Genomic DNA, 24,700 nt, shown 5'->3' with positions numbered 1-24,700 from the left:
CAAGTTGGGGTGGTTTTTTGGACCGCAGGGGTGCAGGGTGGGGGGTGTTGGAGTTGGGGGGGGGGGTTGGTGGGTGGGTGGGGTTGTTTGCATTTGTGTTTTTTGTTTTCAAGGCGAAGTATTGGCTATGGTTCATCCTTGGGTGTTGAGCTCTTTGCTAGGGGGCCCTTGATCTACTGGATGGGATGGGGGGGGGACGGGTTGAGATTGATGTCTTGGAACGTCAATGGATTGGGGGACCGTATCAAACGGGGTGTTGTGCTGCAATATCTACGTCGTCTGACTCCTGATGTGGTGTTCTTACAGGAGACGCATCTGGTTGGCAATGTTTGTCGGGCTATGAACAGGGGGGGATATCGACTTGTGGCCCACTCTGGTTTCACCACTGGTTCGAGAGGGGTGGGCATTCTCTTGCGAGCTTCACTTCCGTTGGAGATCACCAGGGTGGTCCCAGACGATAGAGGGCGCTATGTGGCTCTGACTGGGAGGTGGGAGGGGCAGCCCCTTTCTTTGATCTCGGTCTATGTTCCCCCGGGCCTCCAGAACTCCACCTTCTCAGACTTGGGTCGTATGTTGCTTGGGCTTCCTGACAGTCTTTTGCTTATGGGTGGGGACTTTAATTCGGTTGTCTCGGGTGACCTGGACCGTCATCCGCCCAGGGCCCTCCCTGCTGCCCAGGCGTGGCTGGGCGGGCTCCTGGAGACCTTCGGTCTGGTGGACTGTTGGAGGTTAATGCATCCGACACAGTGTCAGTACACCTTTCACTCTGGGGCCCATGGGAGTCTCTCCAGACTGGATTATTTCCTCATGCCCGCGGCCCAGGCTGCTCGGATTCGAGAGGTCAAACACCTGGCCAGGGGTATTTCTGATCATTCCCCACTGTGGTTGCTTTTTGACACCGGGTCGCGGTCCGCTGGGCGGATCGCTCCTATTAACCCTTGGTACCTGCGAGACCCCAAGATCCGTGATAGCCTGATTAAGTCGATTGATCAATATTTTTCTGAGAATGAGGGGTCGGTGCTGTCCTCGGTGTCCCTGTGGGAAGCTTTCAAAGCAGTGCTCCGCGGGCATGCCCTGTCCCAGATTGTGGAGGCCAAGAGGGTCAAGAGAGAGGCGGCTGTGACGCTGGAGACTGAAATATCGGGGCTGGAGGCAGCCTTGGAGGCGGGTGTCACCCTGGATGGGCTGCATGCCCTCAGCCTGAAGCAGTTTGAATATAAGTCTCTCGTCACTGATGCTGCAGGGCAGGTTGTATGACGCCGGACACAAGGCGGGTAAGCTGATTGCCTGGTTGGACAAGAAGGAGAGAGTGAATCGTGTGGTCCCGGAGCTTCGGGTGTCGGATGGAGTGTGTGTGACTGAGCCTGGTGAGATTGTTGAGTGTTTTGCTAACCACCTCCGTGCAGTGTACTCCCCGGTGTCTGATAGAGATGAGGACGACTCTCGTCTTCTGCTTCGGGATATTGCCCTGCCCGGCTTATCCGTCGAGGACCGCGAGCTGATGGATGCCCCTTTGTCTGTCGAAGAGATAGCTACTGCGATTCGCTCCCTCCGCTCGGGCAAGGCTATGGGCCCCAACGGCCTGCCGATTGAACTATATAAGTTGCGCCCGGATAAAATCGCGCCTTTCCTCCGTCATATGTTTCAGGAATCGCTCGAGAGGGGTTCCCTTCCTGACGACCAGCGTCTGGCTACTATAGTGGTGATTCCCAAGGAGGGTAAGCCACGTGACCGCTGTGCCTCCTATAGGCCTATTTCCCTGCTGAATGCCGAACCCAAAATCCTTGCTAAGGTCCTCGCCAATCGCTTGCTGAGCGTTATATGTGACTTGATACATCCGGATCAATGTGGCTTCATCCCACATCGTAATACCGCGCTCAACTTACGGCGTTTGCACGGCGTCCTCGCTAGGGTTGTGCACTTCGCTGAACCGGCCATATTGGTTTCCCTAGACGCCACGATGGCCTTTGATACCATTGAATGGCCATTTCTTTGGGCCGTCTTGGCGAAGTTTGGTTTTGGGGAGGGGTTCCTTGGCTGGGTGAAGCTCCTTTATGCTGGACCAATGGCTCAGGTGGTTGTTAATGGGCGGGTTTCTCGGCCTTTCGCTCTCGGGAGGGGAACTAGGCAGGGGTGCCCGTTGTCCCCACTGCTCTTTGCTCTCGCCCTGGAGCCGCTCGCTGCCTGGCTCCGTTGGGAGCCCTCGATTAGAGGGCTCCGGTGGGCCCCGGGCTTCGAGGATCAGGTTTCATTGTACGCGGATGATATTCTCTTGTATCTCACCTCACCGCGGAAGTCGCTCAATGTTCTCTTTGATGTCCTTACTTCCTTCGGGAAAAACTCGGGTCTGATAATCAACTGGTCCAAATCTTGTGTGTATCCTATCTCTGGTGGTCTTCCTCTCTTGCCGCCTCGGCTTCCGCTCCAAATATCTCAGTCCGGCTTTAAATACCTGGGGGTGTACGTTTCGTTGGATCCAGCGGTCCGCAATGAGCAGAATCTCCTGTCTCCACTCCGGCGTTTGAGGGCAGATACGGCTCGGTGGTGTAAGCTGCCCTTGTCTCCGCTTGGTCGCGCGGCGCTGTTTAAAATGATGTCCCTTCCCAGATTCCTTTATGCACTCCAGAACTCCTTCTATGTCATTCCTGCGGCCTACTTTAGGGAGGTGGAGAGTCTGCAGAGGAGACTGGTTTGGGACGGGCGATCGCGTATCGCTTTGGCCAAGCTGACTCTTTCCTGGTATGACGGGGGCATCGCGCTTCCTGATATTAGACGGTACTATTGGGCCTCCCAGCTGTCTGCCATTAATCATGCTACGTACGCTCCTGGTTCGAACCCGGCATATGAGATGGACAAATTCCTGCTCCCCGGCGGTAACTATAACAGAGCGCTTTACTCGCGGTCTGCTGGTAGGGCCCTTACGGGCCCTACCAGGATTGCGGTCCGTGTATGGAAGGCGGCTAACGTTGCGATGGGCTGGAGTGAGCGTTTAACGTGCGCCACTCCTCTATTCGACTCAGACCGCTTGGGAAGCCTCTGGACAACGAAAGGCTTCGAGCGCTGGGATACGATCGGCATCAGCAGAGTGGGGGACCTGTGGGTTAAAGGTGCGGTTAAATCCTTCGCGGCGCTTTGCGCGAGTATGAGCTTAGTGACAGAGAGTTCTTCCGTTATGCACAGGTTCGGCACGCCCTGCTTTCGGTCTTTGGGGAGGGGACCACGGTCCCTTCTTCTTCGCCTCTCGAGGACCGCATACTCGATGGTCACGTTGCCGACAGTACTATCTCCCTGATTTACAAAAAACTGATAAACAATCGGGCTGACCTCTTGGTGCGTCTTCGGGAGGCATGGACGGGAGATGGGGTGGAGCTGGACGATGAGGACTGGCAGACTGCGCTGTCATCCCCTAAGGAGGTGGCCATCACGGCCCGTCTCCGCCTGGTCCAGCTTAAGATTCTCCATCGTGTATATGTGACGGGCCCCCGCCTGGTCTCGATGGGGTTTTCAGACGACGGACTCTGTAAGCGTGGCTGCGGGCTCAGTGCTACCTTTCTCCATATCCTATGGGAATGCCGCGAGGTGGTGGAATACTGGCGCCGGGTGCATGACATTATGAGACGAGTCACCGGGGTCGCTCTGCTGCCGGAGGTGCGTCGTTGTGTGCTTAATGTATGGGAGCCCAATGACTGCAATGCGGCTCAGGCTCGGTGGGCGGCCTTGGGGAACATGATTGCAAAGAGAGATATTGCGCAGCTTTGGGGTTCCCAGCGGCCTCCCACCGTGTCCGTCTGGAAGGAAAACATGGACTGGTGCATGTTCAGGGAGAAAACGGTGTATGTGGCCCGTGGTAAACCGGGGGCTTGGGTTAAAATTTGGGGGCAGTGGAACGCGTATCGTGGGTCTATCTGTGCTCCCCCTTTGGTGGATACGTCCGGGGTTGCCTCGTCCCCCTGATCCTTGAGGGTTCCTTGTGCATCTCTTACTTTGGAGTACAGATTTGGTTCTCTCGTGGCCCCCCCCTCCCTCACAGGTCTTCTTTTATTGACCGCCCTCGGGTGGTTGGGTGTTGACTCCCCCGGCTGGTGTTCGCCGCCCTTCATAAGTCGTTTCGCCTTGTTTGTTGTATTTTTGTATTTTTCTTTTTTGTTGTTATTTATATTAAAAGTGTGTATGCTGATTTCCTTTATGTGCAGTCTGATCTACTGTGATAGTGCGGAGCCCCTGTGGGCCAGTCATTGTATTCTGATATGCTGGAACACTTCGACTACTAGCGGCCGGCCCTGGTGGTTGTAGGCCCGTGTTTGTAACCCTTTTTATGCACAATAAAATCTTTTCAAAAAAACAAACAAAAAAAAAAAGAGTGGATTTTCTTTCATATTCCAACTCCGGGCAAAGACACAGTAAGTGGATAATGTTCTCCTGGCCGGATTTACATAGCCTGCATAGTTAGTCCTCCTCTGTTCTCTTCCATGGAGATAAGTGACATAATCCTGGCAAACAACCAAGTCTAGCTTTAATGAAGATGTGTTTGTTTTTCTTAGACCATGATGTTTCAAGATATTTTTTAACCTTTTTTCCCTTAAATCCATTTATAATTGGCCATGCATGATTCCTTTTCACTAGTATGTCTTTATCCATTATCAAGGATAGGTGGTTGGTAAGTTTAATCAGAGTGTCGAATAAGAATATCAAAACAGTAATTCCTTGGGTCTCATTCCTAATCTGCTCTATTCCTTTCTTGAGAACCTGTATAGAAACTCAATGATTGTCATGAATTAATCCAGAAAGGTCTTTCTGAAGGCAAATCAATTATCTCCTCGGTTCGTATAACAATGAAGGATGCTGAAGGCAAGACGTCGCAGTGTTCAAAAGTGAAGGTGCTGGGAACTATACAATACGATCAGGGGTGCTGCGCTCTTTGAAGGCACCATGAGGATTTTTTCCAATGCAGGCGGGCTAATCCAATTGATTTATTTCTGTGTGTATTTTGCTTTAGAATTAATATTGCCAACCCTTATTTCGCAATATCCTGATATTAACATTAGGCAGTTCAGCTCTGCAGCCCTTCTCATTGATCTAGCGGCAAGAGACCACCCTCCCCTTCCATCGCACAAATGTGGGAGAGTATAACCAGTTTAGGAATTGGGACCACTGAAGAACTGACTTCAAGATTACAGCAACATTAAAAAGGTTTAATACAGAATCATTAATAAAACGTTATAGAGGGATGCACATTTTAGTCATGAAGACTCAAATATACAGAAATACAGAACCATGAATCATAAAAAAACCCTAACAAAGATCCTCTAAATTCTACATGTCAGTCTCTTGAAGAGTATCGACAATATCTTAGTGGGAAAGAAAATCTCAGAATACTCGGAAAGTGTCAAAGGAGGAAACTAAAAAAAGTCGCCCCAGTCACTCAAAACCAGGTTTTTTTCTTCACATTCTTAAAAAATTAATTAATAAAACTACAAATGCAGCACAATATGACCATGGTTAGATTGCACTGGCAAATCACAAACAACTTAGTAAATTCTAAAGGTCCTTACCACTAACCAATTTCTTAAGGTAAGAAAAATCTTCCCCTTTCTTCCTCAGCAACTGCACTCCAGAGATGTTCATTCCAATATGAAATATTTATTTTAAAAAAATAGCCCATACAATTATGTTCCTTGCATATTTACGTCGGAACTTCCAGTGAAATCGTTCACAGTGATACTTTAAGAAAGCTTCATTCACAGTGCACACTTTCTATTCTCTCTATTCCTGCCATCTATTAACGTCATTGCCATGTTTTGCGGAAACTATGAGAAGAGAAAACTTGTATCGGGCTGCTTATTGGCGGGGTAGGAATGAGCAGGGACAAGATGAGCAGAACACCAGAAACTGCATCCAATTTGATTAAACGCTGTCCAACATTGAAATTGCGCACCACTATACTTCATTATTTCCACACTCCTAAATAAAATAATTATTTTGTTTCAAGTGCAAAATCAGTAATTATTGGTTACGGTCATATGCATCATTAAAATTAGGGGTGGGCGGAATTTGCGAAAGCGACTTTCGCAAATTATCGCGAAAATGTTAAAAATCTCTGCAAACACGCGGAAATATCGCTTAGAAGCGGTAGTTTTTTTCCTGCCCATTCGCGGTATTTTCTGCGTGGTCGCGGCTCGCCAACTTACCCATGCGGTTGCTCGCGGGCGCGGCCATCTTGTATTCACTCTTCTCGAGGTGCATGATCGCGAGAAGAAAGACGTGATCGCGTGACGCATGACGTTACTGCGGGTGCAAACTGTCGCGAGACAGCGCAAATGGCTACCAACAATCAAACATCTCGTGGAGAACGCGACCGCGATTCAGGTAAGGCGATCGCGCGCGAGAATGTATTATCTTACAGCGCGAGCAAGAAATAAAGTATCGCTAAGCTGCAGAATGCGGAAATTTTGACATGTTTGCGCTCTCCGCGGAACGCGAAAATGTCAAATTATCGCAATTTCCACGAGCGGAACGGAAATTTAGCCCAGGCCTAAAAATTCTAATTCACACAAATATCTTGTCACTTAAAATGTGCGCATCTAAAAAATATTTCATATTCAATTTTTATTTTGAACTTGAAACCTTGTTTTAATAGCGGCCACCCCTGAATGTATATTTGTGTGTCTTATTGTACAGTAAACAGCACCTTCACTTTTGAGCACTGCACCATTTTCACCATTGATAATTATTATATGCACCAAGGAGTTGATAACTGATTTGCATTTAGAAAGGCTTCTTTGGATTAATTAATGATGATAATTTCGATTCTATACAGCTTCTAGCGAAGGGAACAGACTTGATTAGGAATGACACCCATGGAACCACTGTTCTATCATTTAACTTCTCTATGAGTGCAAGCATCCTATTCTTTCACAAGAAGCATATCTGCACACACAACACTTCTCTTTAATGCAACGGATTACAACGGCAGAATTTGCTTTCATAGACAAAAACAATATTTGCACTTTTACACCAAGAAAATGGTGAGGACCTAGCACCCCACCCTCCTTAAAAATAAACGTTTACAAAAGGATGATAGAATTAAATTAGCAGTGTCAATGCTTGTTTTTTATATGTGTAGACCCCATCTGAAAAAGGACGTGAATATAAATAGTTTTATGTGGGATGACAAAGGATATATTTTCCACTTTTGCCTGATCAGTAGCTGTGACTTGTGTTTAGAAAGGTTATCCGAAATGTGATGCAAAGCTCTAGTTCTCTGATATTATACCTCTGCGACTGAGACACAGTACACTTATAGCTGTTAACAGAATCACAAAAATTAAATCTTCCAGGCCATGAGAAATTGGCACAGTGTCATGGTTCTTTATCTCTACTGGCCTGTACTTTAATGTTATATGTTATGTTTTATGTTATAATAATTTATGGAGTGCAAACAATTACCTGAAAGTGTCTAGGCGCTGCACAGTGGGAGCAAGACAACAAGTACTTTGATTTATTAAGGGAACAGCCAAGTTTTTAGGTTCTTTCAGAACAGAAGCAGGTTTGGAATTGACCTGATAGAAAAAGGGAGTAGGTTCCATTCCTTAGCAGTAGAGTTTGCAAAGCCTCTTCCTCCCCAGTTTGATCATTTGAACCTATTGATAACTAGTTTTCGGCTGCCCGTGGACTTTAGGCTTCTTCCTGGAATATACCATTGAAATACATGTTTAAGGAATCAGTGGTAGCTCCATGGAGAGCTTTGTGGGCAAGACAAAGAGCTTTAAATTAGATGCGCTGCCTAACAGGCCACCAATGGAGATGTTTAATAGCTTATTTGACCGATTTATATTTAGGTATTCTGGTCAGCAATCCTGCCTTTGCATTTTGCAGAACCTGAAGCTTATTGAGGTGTTGCTGCTGCATGTTAAGATCTAAAGCATTGCATTAGCCATTTTTGAAAGTATGAAAGCTGTGATCCCAGTTTTTTGGGCGTTGTCTAGAATAAAAGGAAAGACCATTTTAAGCATCCTCAAACATGAAATGTTGAGGATGTGACTGCATTTACCTGTAATCCAAATGTCAACTTGTTATCCATCATCACTCCAAGATTTCTGGCTTTTCACCCCGGTGTAGGAAGGGAACCCAATTATTTTGGCTAACAGGACAGCGTCCTTAGGGAAGGGGAGTTTTCAAACATGATGACCTAAGTCTTTCCAGAGTTTTCAAGGTGATCTAATTTCCTACTGCAGTCATACAGTCATGAAAGATGAAACCTTCTTGGTGGTTTGAAGCAGACAGAGCCACCACGATTTGGGTGTTGTCGGCATAAGAGGTAAGATCCAGCCCGAATTATCTAATAAATGATGCCAAGGGCTTGATGTATATGTTAAATAACATAGGGCTGAGTGCGGACCCCTAAGGGACCCCGCACGGAAGATAAAAAGGTTGGACACAAATGGATCTAGGGATAACATTGGAGATCTCCCATACATGAAAGATTCTAGGAGTTTAAGTGCCAGCCCCTCAATTCCGACAGCCTGGAGATGCACGACCAAGACCTTATGGTTAACCATGTCAAAGGCTGCTGACTGATCAAGGAGTATTACCACTCTGCTCCCGCCTCTGTCAACTATGTACCTAATCTTCTCAGTTGTTTTCATTAAGGAGGTTTCAGTATTATGATCGCTTCTAATTCCAAATTGGGTGGTGTCAAGCAGCTGGTGGTCAGACAGGAATTGGGTTATCTGAAGATTAATAGCCTTTTCTATTACCTTAGCTGGAAAAGCAAACAGGAGATCAGTCGATAATTATTTGGATCATTAGAATTCAGATAAGACTTTTTCAACAAGGGCAACATGGATGCTTCTCTCCATATTGAAGGTATAACTCCTATTTCCAACATGGAGTTAAATATGTTGGTTAGGCATACCTGTAATGAGTTGTAGAAGGGAGAGATCACAGACATCACCTCTGAACCTATATTTCACATCATTTTTTGCTCATTCAAATTGAATCACCAAAGTATCTTATTGTTAGGGCGATTCACATAGAAAATCATATTTCAACTACGAAGGATTGCGCTTGTGCATGATATGCTACTCTAACGACTGGTGTTATGTCGCCTAATGTACTTGGCAAAAAGTATGGGTTTTTTAATTGAATAGGGTACGGGTAACTTAATAAAACAATTAAAAAAACTAAGTGGGTTTGAGAGTGTGGTCCTCCAAGATTTTACAATGTCAGATAATGTAGAGGAAGTGAAATAGGGGTGTTAGGGGAGTAGCACAAGGTGGTTTTGTAACATTCAAACATATCTAATACAAAAAAAGTCTCATTATAGTTATGCATAACTAGCTATACCTTCCTGGTGTATATTTGTTTTGTTCAACCATATGTTCCTAGCTTCTTACATAGCTAAGAGTCTGCATGAGCTGCACTGGCAAGTAGCCAAATTTCAAAAACATCTATGTACTCCCTTCCTACAAGACTTAGAATGGAGAATGATGCCACACTTTCACACATTTCATACACCACTAAAGGCTGGTAAATACATTTCAAATGTTTGAGGTTATCCTCATAATTACAACTGTTTGGGTGTTATCTCTTTTGCATTGTTTTCCCCGCCCACTCTTCAGACGTTCTGCTAGGAATGATCATATCAAACCCTCATTCTGTACATGGACCATAGTTCTAAAAGAACCTCAGGAGATTAAGACTGAAGCACTTAGCCATTAGAAAAAGAAAGCATGAACAAAGTAAAAAAATACATAGGATCTGATTTAGAATTCATTGAAAAAGGAAAATCCTGCAATATCTGAAGGGAAATACTAAGTCTGGACTTTAACCCAATCTCCTACATGATACTTTTCCAATGATGTAGGCAATTGAGTGAGGAGACTCTGTTTCAGAGGTAGGATTGTCTTAGAAATTGGAGTTTTTGCCAATACTAAACAGCTATACATTAGGCCTTTAAACTACAGGATAACCAGAGCTTTATGTGCAAACATTGGTAGGAAAACTGTCTAGTTATATCTGGTGTCTCTGCTTTGCAACCAGACTCTAGTTAAAAAGCACTTTTCACTTTAATCATCCTTGCATTATTGTCTACCTTGAGCTAACTACACATGCTGAAATATCCAAGAGGGAATTGTCCATCAAATGGCCAACTTCAATAGATCATGAGCAGCACTCTAGCGTGTCAGACTCAGTTCTACAGTTTCTTGCTACAGAGAACAACTGTTACAATCTTCAGTAAGTGGATATATGGGGATATGTGTGTAAATTTATAATTGTATTAAATTACATTTAGGCTGGTGACATAAAGCTGCGTCCAGACAAGACCTAAAAATCAACTGAAGTACATTAAGTTTGTGAAACAGATCATGTTTTGGGATGAGATTGACCATGTGCTATGGAAAAGCCCAACCTCATCCGAGGTTATCTGGCATCTGCTCCCTAGTTTATCATGTGGAATTGTCTGGAGATCTCAGAATAATTCTCAGTCAGGTGGGTCAGGTAGAGCAAAATTCAGCCATAACGCCTTTGCACAGGGTACGATGTTGGGAATCAACCTTTCAGATTACCTGACCATCGAGTTATCCACGACAGGCCACATCAGAGCTGTGGAATGAGTCTCTTCATCTGAACAGCGATTGGTTGGCTGGGAATGTGGAGTAGCAGATCAAGCATAAGTAATTGTATTTCATCCACAAACCTGCCAACTTTTAAAATATTTCACCATGTGAGAGGGGGCGCCACTTTGGAGGTGGCAGTGCCTCGTTCCTAGAGCTACTGGAGAAGCACTGTGCTCTCCACAAATACTACCATGCCCCCTCCCCACACAAAAAACAAAGGGTCACTGAGGCTGTCGGTGATGTCCTGGGGTGTTTTCATGCCCCTTAATGGGTATTGTCTGCTTGCAGCCTCTAAAAACGACTTGGAAAGCTGCTCTCTGCAATGCGTTCCTGCCACCGTTTGATTTTGGTTCCACACCGGGTGACACACAGTGGCACCGTGCGAGTTGGCAAGCCTGCACCCTCCAAGTTGCAGAACTCTTTTGCCACCAGTTCACTGGTAAAACTGAGGGGTACCAATCATTGGGGGCCCGGCGTATGTCGGGCTTCAAAGCCAAACCCCTTGCGGGACTACCTCAGCACTTCCTCTGTTAACCTGATCTAAAGTAATGGTATTTTGATGGGACGTTAATTCAGCTCCCTTCCTTCAAACTACACAGTCACATAGAAAGTATGAAATATAAAAAGGCTTTCAGAAAAAATTGCAAAGCTCCACATTTTATTAAATGACCCACATCTCCCCTCAGGTGCGAAGGGATGCTTAGAATCCAAACATCTTAAACAAAAACATCTTGCCACGTGATCGCCGATGACACCCAGCAGACTGCTCTGTCCTATTAATACATGCTTACTGACAAGTGACAACACAGAGAGCTCCATCACTCGAGCCTGTGTGTCATCCCCATGACAGCAGCGCCGAGCACGAGACCAGCAGGCCCTCCGCTTCCGGCGCTGTGCCCTCCACCTGGATTCATTACAGTAATTATACGTGTGCACATATTTTCAGGATTTAGAAAATGGCGGCCTACTAACCTTCCGCTTGGATCACCATTCTCCCCTGCGCCAGGTCGATTGAAGGGTATATCAGACACAGTTTTGGCTCTTGCTTCTGACTAAGACAAACTCCGTTCTGGTTTACAATCATCCAATTACGATCATAAAGCAGTCCTTGCTTCCCAACGGGCCACTCGGAAACCTGATAGGGCGCAGAAGCAGAGAATGACACACAAGGGCATATGATGCATCAATTATTCACTCAAAAACAGTATTGGATGCAGGACAAGCTCAACATAAAAGAAGAAGCAAAGACAATCACTGCCCTCTTAAAACCATCTAACAGGGAAACAGAAAATGTGTTAAATTAAATATAAATTCAAAGAGAATCCTACCCAGCTTTCAGACAAGCTTTTTGTTAAGAAAAATGTGATCAAGTTATGGGGGTTGTACAGGGTGTTGATGTAAAACGTGACTGGCCATTTAGCAAAGGAATGTGAACATTCTGAAGGTAAGTGTTTCTCTTTTTATAGCTTCACAACTGTAGTAGACCACATCAAATTAACATAGCTAGAAAATCAGGCAGGATAGGGTTACAGATGACAGACACACATGACAAGTCAGAGAATAATAAAAAAAAAACATATGTACACAGACGTTTTAAGGCATGGGTAAAGTGGGCACTGGCCCAGGGCCCCAGCTTTTCAGGGGACCCCCTGATAGAGTCAGCTCTGTTCTGCAGTTTGGGCTGCCACCCTGTAAAGACAAAGCGCTGTTGACTATATGTGTAAAATTCAATAAAATATGTTGAAATATAAATACATACATAAATACCGTTTTTCTATCATTTATTTTGAATGCGTGAGTCTACTGCAAACATTTTGCACACAAAATGGGATTATGTTTCATGCAACATTCATATAAAAAGTGTCTTTTAGTTCAATACAGGACCTCACACATGAGAAATGGGAGGGTGTGACAGCGATTTTTTGCAGCAATATTAGTGAGCTGCGGCCGTCTTACAATACTGCAAACACACATCACTATCCCTGAATATTAGCTGTACACACATTTAGAATGTGACCAAAGAGGGCATGGAAGAGCTGAAACCGGATCATAAAATCAAAGCTGTTTACAGCAGGGCCTCCCAAAATACATTTGGCCCAAGGCCCCCAAAATCCTTAAAACGTCCCTGTGCATTTATAGCCAGATAAGTGAGAAGTTTGAACAAGTGACTGGCAATTTAACTTTCACCACACATATAAAATACTTTCAATTCGCAAAGCCAGTGCAAAAGTGTACTGTCATTTGTGATAGGCTTTATGAAGCAAAATGCAGGCACTGCGAACCATCACAGCTGGCAAAGGAAAAAGGGAATTCTTCTCATGTTATCATTTGTAATGGAATGCTCAAATACATTTGTGAGTGTTTTTGCAGATGCAAAGCATGACATGGGAATCATCAGACAAAGGCAGGCAGTCACAATGTGGTTGGTATGCGCTGCTACAGTTTGACAGCTTTCACTTAGCAGGTAGGCAGCAGACATTAGAAGGTACTAACAATGGCCCTGAATGCCCCTAAATGCATTCAGAAAGTGCATCTCTCCGTGGCATTATGACCCCTATATGTTGGAACAACATAATTCACAACTCGGGCACAATGCAAATGCCAACATTAAGGTGTGCTGACCCATTCAGAGCTAAAGCCATCTCAAATTTGATATTTTTTGCAAGTAGTCTAAATCAGGTTCCTGTCCCACTATTATTCTTTTGGCACGTGGATTGTAATATTTTGCAAAAATAAATGTGTGGTGTGCTGGTGTTTAGCATCCTCCACACCATAAAGGGAGAGACTAGTCACAGACCAATGCAAATTTTGCAATGTGCTCAGCAGGCCTGGGCTAAAATTCCGTTCCGCTCGCGGAAATTGCGATAATTTGACATTTTTGCATTCCGCGGAGAGCGCGAAAATGTCAACATTTCCGCAATCCGCATTATACCGGAAATATTTTGCTTGCTCGCGCTATAAAATAATACATTCTCACGTGCGCGTGATCGCCTTACATGAATCCCCGCGTTCGCCGACAAGTTTTCCCTATCCGGTCGCGTTCTCCACAAGATGTTGGATTGTTGGTAGCCATTTGCGCTGTCTCGCGACAGTTCGCGCCCTCAGTAACGTCATTCGTCGCGCGATCACTTCTTTCTTCTCGCGATCATGCACCGCGAGACAAGTGAAAACAAGATGGCCGCGCCCGCGAGCAACCGCATGGGTAAGTTGGCGAGCCGCGACCACGCAGAAAATACCGCGAACGGGCGGGAAAAAAACTTCCGCATCTTCGCGATATTTCCGCGTGTTTGCGGAGATTTTTAACATTTTCGCCATAATTTGCGAAAGTGAATTTAGCAAATTCCACCCAACCCTAGTGCTCAGGCTCTTTTCTGCCTGAGGTCTCTGATGAGTTGCTGTTCACGATCCATATGGCAGTGTTTATTTACACTTTGCCAATTATTTGTCAGGGATTTAACCTTTGTCCCCTGGTGCTCAGAACAGATAAGGTGAGTTGTACAGCTTTGCTGCCCTTCTTCTTTTACATGACTGCATACAAAATTAAGTAAGCCTTAGGTAAGCAATCAATGCTGAAATACAGTAGGTATACATACCTGTGTTCCAATTGACTCTAGGCTCTTACATGTTCATAAGCCATGTTAATAATTTTGTTTATGTGTTCCAATCAGTGAGAGGGTCTCTTAATCGGTGTATACTTAAATATCTTTAACACAAATATTATTCCATTGGGTGTGGATTTTCTAATATTAATTTGAATTGGACAGCAATTTTGTAAACAATATGTAGAACAAGATACTTGTGACCAGCAATAGTCTGACCACATTATTCTGGTTCTATACCCTCTTGACACTAGGTCCTTCCTTACAAGTGGGCCGGTCTTTGCAGCAGAGATACTGGATGACTGGGATGAAGTTTACCAGTTGGTATATCTGCTACAAATCTTGACATTATGAGTTTTTCCCTGAAATGGAGATTAACTGCTCACACCCAGATTTACCAGGTGCCTTTTCAGCACAGTGTTTCACAATTTCAATGATAAAAAATGCTGACATTTTCTACCTACTGATGAACTGCTGGTGCTATGTAGTGGGGTGAGGAATGGTGGGAGGCAGGGATGAAGGGTACACTTGTGCTTGCCCGAGTGAAGCATTAGCTGCTTGAACACAGCCCCAGCCCCTGCAGCTTCTTTGAGAGGCCTTCTATCTCTGCCGTGCTTAATTGGAGCCGGTACTTTCCGGTGCTCAGCACCTGCACCTAATTGGTTTGCGGTGCTCGGCACCGGCACCTAAGTGTTCTAAGTATGGTGTAGACAGTCAACCACATGGTGGTGCTGTTCATTTAATTGAGAGATGAGCAGAACAACGGTTGTTTAGGAATACAATATACATTAAAATAGTGCTACTACCTGCCTCCACAGCCATTCCTTTAGCTTTGGGGACCTGGAATAATCTTAACTGTCGCATTTACATGCGAGAGAGATGGTTAGTAGTTGTTTTGGCAGCGATGACAAGGGCGATGTGTGGCACAAGCTGCAGTGGCTTCCTAGTCAGAGCCCTGGCCCTTAATATTTTGCAAATTAAGCACTCCTGTCCCTGAATTATCAGGTCCAGATATTTTGACTCGCTAATTCCAGGCCTGAAAATGCTCATTGTTTGAAATTGCGTTATTTCACCCAAAGTTAATGAAATAACACAACTTGTAATGAGGGTTCATGAAAGGTAGGAATGCAGCATACAGACTAAACCCACATTTTAACTGCTTTTTAAAGAGTAAGTATAGTAAATGGAAAAACACCACAAGAAATGGTTAACCCTTCAGATATTTTGGAATTGGGTTGAATAGTCATATTCACAGCTTTTTCCCTATGCCAACCTTCCAACCTTCCACTACACATTTAGCTACCGTTTTTAACACTGTGTATCACTGTCAGTGTTCTTTCTCCATTCTTCTTCTGAGAACGGACTAAGATTCTCAACATAATCATCTGCAATTATACAACACTCATCTTCAAAGTTACCACTGTCCAGAACATCATCTTTGATGGGAAACCTTGATAGATAGTCTGCTCTTGTGTTCTATCCACATGACATGTGAACAACATCAAAATAGATTTGATTGATCTAGCTGCAAACCTAGCCAGCTGGGGAGTACAAGGTCTGGCATCTGTACAACTGAGAATGGAGACAAGTGGCTTATGGTCAGTCTGAAGAATGTACTCTAGCATACCTTCGCAAAATCTTCTATTTTTGCATAAATATGACATTAGACATTTTTCGCCGGACATGACTTCCCTCCTTTTACATGGGGTGAATTACCACATCTAAAACAAATATTGAGAAATGGTCGTTGAGACAGGTAAGTCGCATATGTCGAAGAACCCGGTAATCCATATGTTTATGGTATCTGGGGTGACCAGTCACTCGTCGCCACGTATAGTAAGTGGAAAAACACAGCAATAAAGGTGTAAAACATTGTAGTTCATTTCTGGAAGTACACTACATGCTGAATCACCCCAGGCTGCTCGCAGTCAACATCTCAACAGACAACCTTTCCCAACATTCTACAGAATCTCTACTCTTACATGTTCTAAAGTGGAACCTTGAAACAAAGAACCTTAGAGAAGGATCCTGTAAACACATGGGAATACTGAGAATATTACAGCAAGCTAATGACAAATCAGTCTTAAGTGGGGAGACAGAGAGTTCCAAAGCTTAGAACAAGTGTGTACAGGCCCCCACCTGACACACTTAAAGGTTGGGCGGGCAAGCAAGCAAGTTCTCAGATGAAGATAGGATGGGATTGGGGCAGGAAATAGACCCGAGCACAAAAATAAAAGTGTCCCACATTAGTGAATTGGATAGCTGAAAAAGTGTCCCATGTAAGCAAATTGGGGCAGTTTTGAACTTGTAAAGATATGCTGTATACGTGTTTTGCAAGGTATAGAAGGCTACATGGATTTTCTCTTGCTGCAGGCAATGTCCATTTTATTCTCAGGAAAATTAAAAGTAAAAACTAGCCCCTCAGACCATAGAACAGGCCCACAAACAGCCGAAAAACCAGACCACACAGTGACCTACCAGACCAGTCCATCGGGCACTGCCTGATTGCCATATAGGTCATTCCGACCTTGTATGAAGTTTGAAACCTGCTTCTTGGTAAATAACGCAAGGGATTTTTCTTCAAAAAGTAAAGATGGTGTTTTGAACAAGACGCATCACTTTAACAAATTGTGCCTTGATAGGTAATAAAGCTAAGCTACGGAGCAATGGTTTCGCAACATCATAAAGGCCTGAAGGATAGACAATCTGCATTGTTGCTTTGCACTACTTGAAAAGTATTCAGGAGTATAGAGGGAACCCATACATACAGCCTGCAGTGGCAGATGGTGATCTGTAAATCTGGTGAGGTGTAATCTTTGCACTGAATTGAAGCGATCAAGCCCAAATTCTTTATAGAGGAGCTTGTGGATGAATTGGCCAGCATTTTGACATAAAACACCTCACTACATACTGATTTATGTCAATAATTATGTACAATACGCCAGGCCAGAAATTTGTCATTTACTGCATCTATATGCCATCCATGATCCACATGTTAAATATTGCCACCAGTATGCCAAGGTTAGAATTTTGTCATGGTTGCCCATCTCTCCACACACCCCCAAAATGACTGCCTTCCCCAATACTAGAAATCATTGCCAGAATGTTATAGCCAATATTTTGCACCAGGAATACCAAGAAATAACCCAAGTGTGCCAATGCTAGTATTTTGCCATGGGTCCTTCTTAAGCCAAGAATTACCTCCCATTTGTCATCATTTTGTGATGAATTACCTCCAGTTTGCCAGGGTGAGCTGCTGACTGACAAGCATAATTCACTCACTCACATTACTTCACTCATTTATTCACTTGCACTTATCACCCAGACACCTGCTCAAACATCAACCCTAATGCTGATGATGTGGATCACCATAGATAGCAGGTTCTCCCAATACAGAGAGCCTGAAATCTTGCAAGCGTTCCTATATAGCTTCAAAACAACAGTCATGGAAATATCCACAGATTTTCACCCTCAGAATGTTCTCCATCATCCTGCAGACCCATGTACAGAATTCAGCATGATCCCAAAATGCTCTAAAGATGCTCAGCTACAGAAGGACTGAACTTTGTCATTTATGGCACTGGTTTAAGACAACCATACACCAAGGTCGCCCTAAAAACAAACAGGGAAAGACTCGTCACAAACCACCTGAACACTTGGAGGGTGTAGAACCTGATTACAACTATGTGTGGAGCTTTCTGACACATTTTTTCCATTGGTCCTTGACCATAACTGCCTGACAGGCACAGTCACAGCAAAGACTGCACACACTTAACACCTTAGAAGTGTGCCACATAAGTTTTAAAATATGATTGGTCTTCCTAACCAAGTCTCTGCATGAACTCACATGCCCTCAATTATATATCCTCATATTTCCTTTCTTTTCTTTACATCTCCTTAGGGGACTTGACCCACATTTTTTGGTTTTCATACAAATGTAATGTCCCCATGAACTCCTCTTGTTTTCACAACTTTGGAATGACACCACAAAAAACCCCGCAACCAACCACTCATCTCACTCCCATCTCTCTGCTCCCACAAATTGTACAGTCATCCACCCTTCATTCCTATCATGACTAATCAGATTAAACTCCTATGATGCAAAGCACTCAACTATGTTTTTCTTAAATCACACTTCGTATGTCTTAAAGTCATGGCTGCCCCTGGTGCCTATGATTGGACAGTCTGTTGCTGAGTAAGGAAAACACCACCTTGGTGCATGGGCACTTCCCCACTGCATCCTATAACCAACTCCAAAATTGTGACCTTTGAGCTCCTTTGACTATATCAGTGAGTGAACCTCCCCACCCCCTTCCTTTTCTCTTCATCTCTTTCTGGTGTCATACAATATAAGGGAAAAATAATCTCTTGGCCCCCGATTAATGGGTTAATTAAATACTACTGAAAATTCCCTATGACCTCACAGATAATTTGCTTCCGACTGCAAAAACTACAGTTAAACTCGTGTTTGAGTGTTTGGCTCCCCAGCCTCCTAATATCATCCTATATTATTAGAGTTTTGCACTAGATCAAGAGAAAGAAAATTCTTTCATATCCTTCCATCAAGCAGACTGATATAGGACTCATGCAGGGTACCCGCTTGTCACCTGAGGAATCCAGAAATGAAGATAGACACAGCAAAATAGTTTTCCACAGCTGTATGAAAAAAATAACTGGTCCTGGTACATTTACTTTAGCCAGCTCAAAGACATGTGCCACAATCTTGAGAAAGAAATTCTTCTCCTCTAAGGTACATCAAACGAGGATGGAACAAGAAGTGAGGTTTGTGTGTGCATACATTTGATTATTGTCTAGTAGAAATACATCTGGTGGATAATAAACCTGTCTGATACACTCAATACTTTTCATTCATGTGTGCATTGCACCCTTTCAAGTATAGACTATAGAATAATTTCAGACTTCCTTCTGCTGAAGGTGGTTGTTTGAGGAATATTTGAGAAGGCTATATCTGACCACTCACCTACATTCCTAAGTCTTAACTATGGTCTAGGAGTCTTGATGGCCAACCATGAAGAATTAACACCTACAAGAACACATTTGAACTTATTTGGCAGAGAATAGGGGCACTGTATACTCGACTCAAACATTCTGGGTGGCTTGAAAAGCCTCAGTAAAAGACATGATCATGAGAGATGCCTCTATAATTAAGAAGATAAATAGATTAGAACAAACAAAATTCCAGGCCGGAAAGTTCTAATGAGTAAATATATTCAAGATCCAACTGAGCAGAAACAAACTATAACACAATTCAACCTGAATATACTCTTCCTCTCCAAAGCCACATATGCCTTAAGGAGCCATCATTAGGAATATGGAGGGAAAGTCAAAACCTCTGCGGCTTGAGCTTTGGGAAGTAGAGGTAGCTATACGTGCTCTCTACTACAACCAAGGTATACTATGAATGTGTCACCAGAATATCACTGAAATACTGGCTGCCTTCTACCAAGACCTTTATAAATTTGATTTGTAACCACAAAGATTGTGGAAAACGCTTTTTTGTCCCGTGTTTGGAAACACCAACCCTCTCAAATGAGTGCCCTGTTCAGTTGCAAAATCATAAAAGCATGAAATTGCTCTGCCATATTAGATTAGCATGCAAGAAATCTCTAAGAGAGGGAAGATTCACCTGAGAGTTCTATAAGCTTGGCAAGGTACAGCTGGTAGTCATTCCCTTTGAAATATGAAAAGAGTCTGATATCATTGTTTTTCATCCTTCACAACAACAAAACCATAATCTCAGTGCTACTCAAGCCTGGGGAAAAAAATCTCCACTGTAAAAGCTACTGCATAATTTCACATCTCAATGTTAACATGAAGACACTGGCATTAATATTGACTACAGATACAAACTTGTGATTACTCACCTCATCAATCCCTCCCTAGGTGAGTTTTGTCCCTAGGAAATCATTGCTCCATCTGAGAACACGGTTATACCTACTGTGGAAGACCAAAGACTCCATTGAAAACACTATTGCCCTCTTACTAGAAGCTGAGAAGTCTTTTGATGGGGTTGAAGTGGGCTATCTCTTAGCTATTTAAAAGAGCAGGCTAGACAATAGCTCTATTTCCAAGGTCAGCTGGTTATAAAATAGCCCATTTACACAGGTAAACAGGGGTTTTATTTCTCTTACAGTCGAGCTGCATACGGGAATGAATCATTCCTATCGATAATACTGTCCCTATCAGCTATAGAATCACTGGGGGAAGCTGTAAGGCAATTCAATATGATCAAGGGCATAAATACCCAATCCAGGGATGTGAAGACACTCTTTTACACTGATGTCAGTTTATTCACACTCCCTATCCTCAATAAATCTGTAACTACCTTTATTTCTTTCATCGCTACATTTTCTACCTTTACAGGCTATGTAATGAATCAGAATTAATGTGAACTCCTGTCCATGTATCAGTGTGTTGCCAAGACATGTACTGAAGACTTCTCTTTCCACTGGAAAAAAATGGACTCTTGTGCTTCAGTATTCACACAATAGAATATAGCTCAAATCCACTGACCTTTAAATTACAGGCATTATGTAAACAATTCAGGAGCTAAGCAATGCCCTATAGGAACCTGTGTTTATACATTTCTTTGACAGCAATGGTTCATTAGGGACTTATTTCAAAATCCATTGTCATTTTTAGTTGTCGCTTCTTGTGATAGACAAAGCCAATGTGTGGCCATAAAAAGTGGTACCATAGTTTTTACTAAATGTATACATCATACTTGTTGAACCTGGCCCTCTCAACAAGGTCATCCCCAAACCTTCTGCCTTTTTACTTCCACTTTTTTCTGAATTTGTTTTAATTGGCTTTAGGACTCTGTGCATTTTACCACTATTAACCATTGCTAAAGTGCTTGTGCTCGCTGCCTAAAATATGACTACATTGGCTTACACTCAAATGGCATATTTAATTTACTCGTACGCCCCTTGTAAAGAGGTATACTTTAGCCAGTGTCTGTAAATTAAATGTTACCAGTGGGCCTATTGTGCCACACACTTAAGTAGCACCTTATAACATGTCCCAGCTCTGCCATTGCAGCCTTGATGAAGTTGTAAACTGCCAGGTCGAGTTGTCATTGACACCCCCTTCCCAAGCCTTAAGCTCCCCTTTTATTACATATAAGTCAACCCTAAGGTAGGCTCTAGGCAGTCCAGAGGGCAGGAGGCTGTGTGAGTAAATGACTGGACATATACTTTTTAAGTTTTACACCTTGTGGTAGGGAAAAACTTCTTAATTTGTTTTTTCACTACTGTGAGGCCTAACCCTCCGTTAGAATAACATTGATGATCTCTTATTGCATTTAAAAAGCTTTAATTCCTAACTTAGAGCAGGTAGATATGTCATGTTTGGTTCCTATGAAATTGTAAACCTAACCATTTTTAATGGCAAAGTCGGATTTTTCATTACAATTTTGAAAATGCCAATTTTAGTAAGTTCTCATTTTCCTGCCTATAGCTCTTTGTGTCTGCAGCCTATCTTTGGTCACATAACTATAATTGTAAACATAAACCATTTTAAATGGCAAAGTCGAATTTTTCATTGCAATTTTTAAAATGCCACTTTTAGTAAGTTGTCATTTTCCCGCCAATAGCGCTTTGTGACTGCAGCCTATCTTTAGTCACATACCTTTGTGTAGCTGACAGTTACAATTTGTGAATTCCTCTCAGACAGTCACACAATAGAGGGAGTAGCTGTGCCTCAATGGGCCATATTCTGGCAGGATTTGGGGGCAGCCCCACTTACACCTGAATAGATTGGCTCTCCTTCACAAAAAAGGGTGTTTTGTCATTACAGCCAGCTTGGAGCTAGGGCAGGGGAGTCAGGAAATTCCATGCACTTCAATGAGTCTTTCTAGAGGCTTCTCCTACATTCCAGAAGAAGGGCAGCAGGGTATAAAAATAGGACTTTCAGACCCACTCTTCAGTTCATTACTGGACCTGTTAAAGGACTCTCAGTGGACTGCCTGCTGTTAGGCCATGCTGTGCACTCTGCAAAACTGCTGCTGTACGTGGAAGTCCTTGCTTTCCAGCCTGGCACCTACCTTGAACCATCAGAGGATAGCCCTGCTGATGAGTCCTGCATCTTCACCTGTTCTCAGGACTACTAGAAGTGACTCCAAGGGCTAGTTTGCAGGCCTCCTATTCAGAGCCACAGGGTCATGAACCTGCAGTTGAACTCAGCCTGAGTGAGTCCTGAACTCCCAAGAGGTGTCCCACCAGTCCCGAACCCTTGGTTGTGGTGCTAAAGGTGCCCAGATGGCCAGTTTCCAAAACTGAGGACTTGGACAAAATTTGGTGAAAAAGTGCACTGTGATCCATGAGGAGACCGGGACCAACCTGCTCTCCTCTCCGCTTGAGGTACATCGCATTCAGATTTACTCCTTGGCTTCTCCTGCTATGTTCTTCTACGCACTTAGTGAGTACGGAAGGCTTGGGTCTATGCACTATCTGGACTAGACCACTCTTAAATTTTACTAACAAACACAGTGTTCAGATAGGTTGATTTTTTAATTAGTCATATGAGACTTCAGTGCTTTGTTCTAAAGCCTGTGTGTTTTTTATTTCACTTCTTTTTATACTTTTTTCAAACAAGATTAAACTATTATTTTCATGTCTTTTGTCGGGTCACACACATTTTTTACAAACATATTTACACATTCAAAACAATATATAGTATTGTAATACCACAAAATGCATCATGAAAATCACAGTGCAAACAATACAACGTAGAAATCTTCAACGCAACTTTGACCTATGGCCATCTGACACAGACGCTCCCTGTTCAGACGCTCCCTGTTCAGACTCCTCCTTCAGCCTTGCGCCACAGAACTTTACCTTCTAAGACATTTTTCTTCAAGAATGTTTGAAGTACGAATGTAAGTGTTGAGCAGGCCTAATCTGCTTCTTCTGGAGAAGTGTGGCTCAATGGTTAGAGCGGCAGACCTCGATGCAGAGCACTGGTCCGGGACCAGGGTTCGATTCCCGTCGCAACAGGGTCTCGGGCTATAAAATTCCGCGGACCGGATATTCTCGCCTCAGTGCCTATTCTACACTTGGGTCCCACGCTGCAACTCTGGGCAATAGCTTGCTTAAGCTCCACAACTGCCCCAACAGCGCTGGGATGCCTGGTCTCACCATGGGGGTGCCCAGGAGTGGACACCTCACACGGAAAGCCAGGAAGGGTTCCTTCAGCGGTATGAGTACAGCGCTGAGATACCCATAGTGGTCATCGGCGCTATATAAATACCTATACATTTACATTCTATACAAACCGTGCTCCATTGAAGTCGGCCTTTGCTTGACTAAGAGCTAGTCTAGCGCAACTAGATGTCTGCAGATGGCGCTTTGACCTTTTAGGTGCTATATTTCACTAAAAACTGAAAAAATTCTTACCTTCAGGTCTACTAATTGGATTGTACTCATTTTAGTGTCAAGTAATTTATTAGAATTTTCTCTTTACTCTATTTTTCAAAATTGGTTTGGGATTTTTATTGTGTTGTGTTTTCACTTTGTTACTGTTTGTCTTCTTCATAAATACTTTACTACACATTGTGTCTAAGTTCAGTCTGACTGTTTTTTGTGCCAAGCTACTCAGGTTAAGCACAGGTTCATTTATTGACTTTTTCGTGGTTCACGCTGTAAGCAATTGTGGCTGTTGCTTGACCAGGGCTCACACCCCAGTCAGTCAACAACCCAAATTCTCACGACACTTATAAATTGACAGACCGGTGCTTGATTCCCTGTTGCTAACACAAAATAAGTAATAAGACTGGATAAAACAGATATAAAAAAATCAAACAATCATAGGCACAATATTGAAAGCTAGTTATCACATAAAATCTGTTTCCATAGCTTCAGGACTGATGACATGATGTTACACATAACAGGCCAGGGAATCATCCCTTAATTAATGATCACCATCACAGAGATCAAAGTGGTGTAAAAGTGCCATACACACCTGCAGGGAGATGGGCTGCTCATAAATTTGCTCAAGTTGTAAGCCATGGTTATCTCTGGGGCAATTAATATCCAAGACCTCAGCTTGAGAAACGTGGTACATGAATGTGTAAGCTCAGGAGAATCTGCAAGTATAAATATCTTTGCTAGGTATATCAATAATATATAAAATGTAGGCATGTGGCCTCTCTAAATACCAGCTAAGTGGTACAGTTAGAACTAGCCAAGATGATTCACACAAGCGGAAATAGGTTAAAAGAGTTGATTGGTGGGTGACTACAGGTAGCATTGAGGGCAATTGTCCCTGTCAATTGCAGACACCCATTGTATCTGCCATCAGTAGTGAGCAGCAGGCCCTCAAAAGCAGCACACAAGGAAGGTCAATGCTCCGACAGCCACTGATTGGCCATGTGAGACACACAGGCAGGAAACAAGCACTTGTTTCAATCTATTCCCTGTTAATTATGTTGAATAAAATCAGCCTGCAGGGTGAATATTACTG

General features: G+C 43.6%; 1 protein-coding gene across 2 annotated transcripts in view; it reads right to left on the bottom strand.

The window, feature by feature from the left end:
* Positions 1–24,700, bottom strand: part of LOC146822679 (molybdenum cofactor sulfurase-like) — a 1,712,661-nt gene that overhangs the window by 648,536 nt on the left and 1,039,425 nt on the right. For both annotated transcript variants that reach the window (XM_085606872.1, XM_085606873.1), the window contains exon 9: positions 11,592–11,754. In XM_085606872.1, the coding sequence (XP_085462998.1) occupies positions 11,592–11,754 (163 nt within the window). The remainder of the gene's footprint in view (positions 1–11,591; positions 11,755–24,700) is intronic.

The sequence above is a fragment of the Triturus cristatus genome, chromosome 5_2 (genome assembly GCF_964204655.1).
Source record: "Triturus cristatus chromosome 5_2, aTriCri1.1, whole genome shotgun sequence".
NCBI classification, from domain to species: Eukaryota; Metazoa; Chordata; class Amphibia; order Caudata; family Salamandridae; genus Triturus; species Triturus cristatus.
Note: the sequence above shows the minus strand (reverse complement) of the source record. Positions and strands in the feature narration are given on the sequence as shown.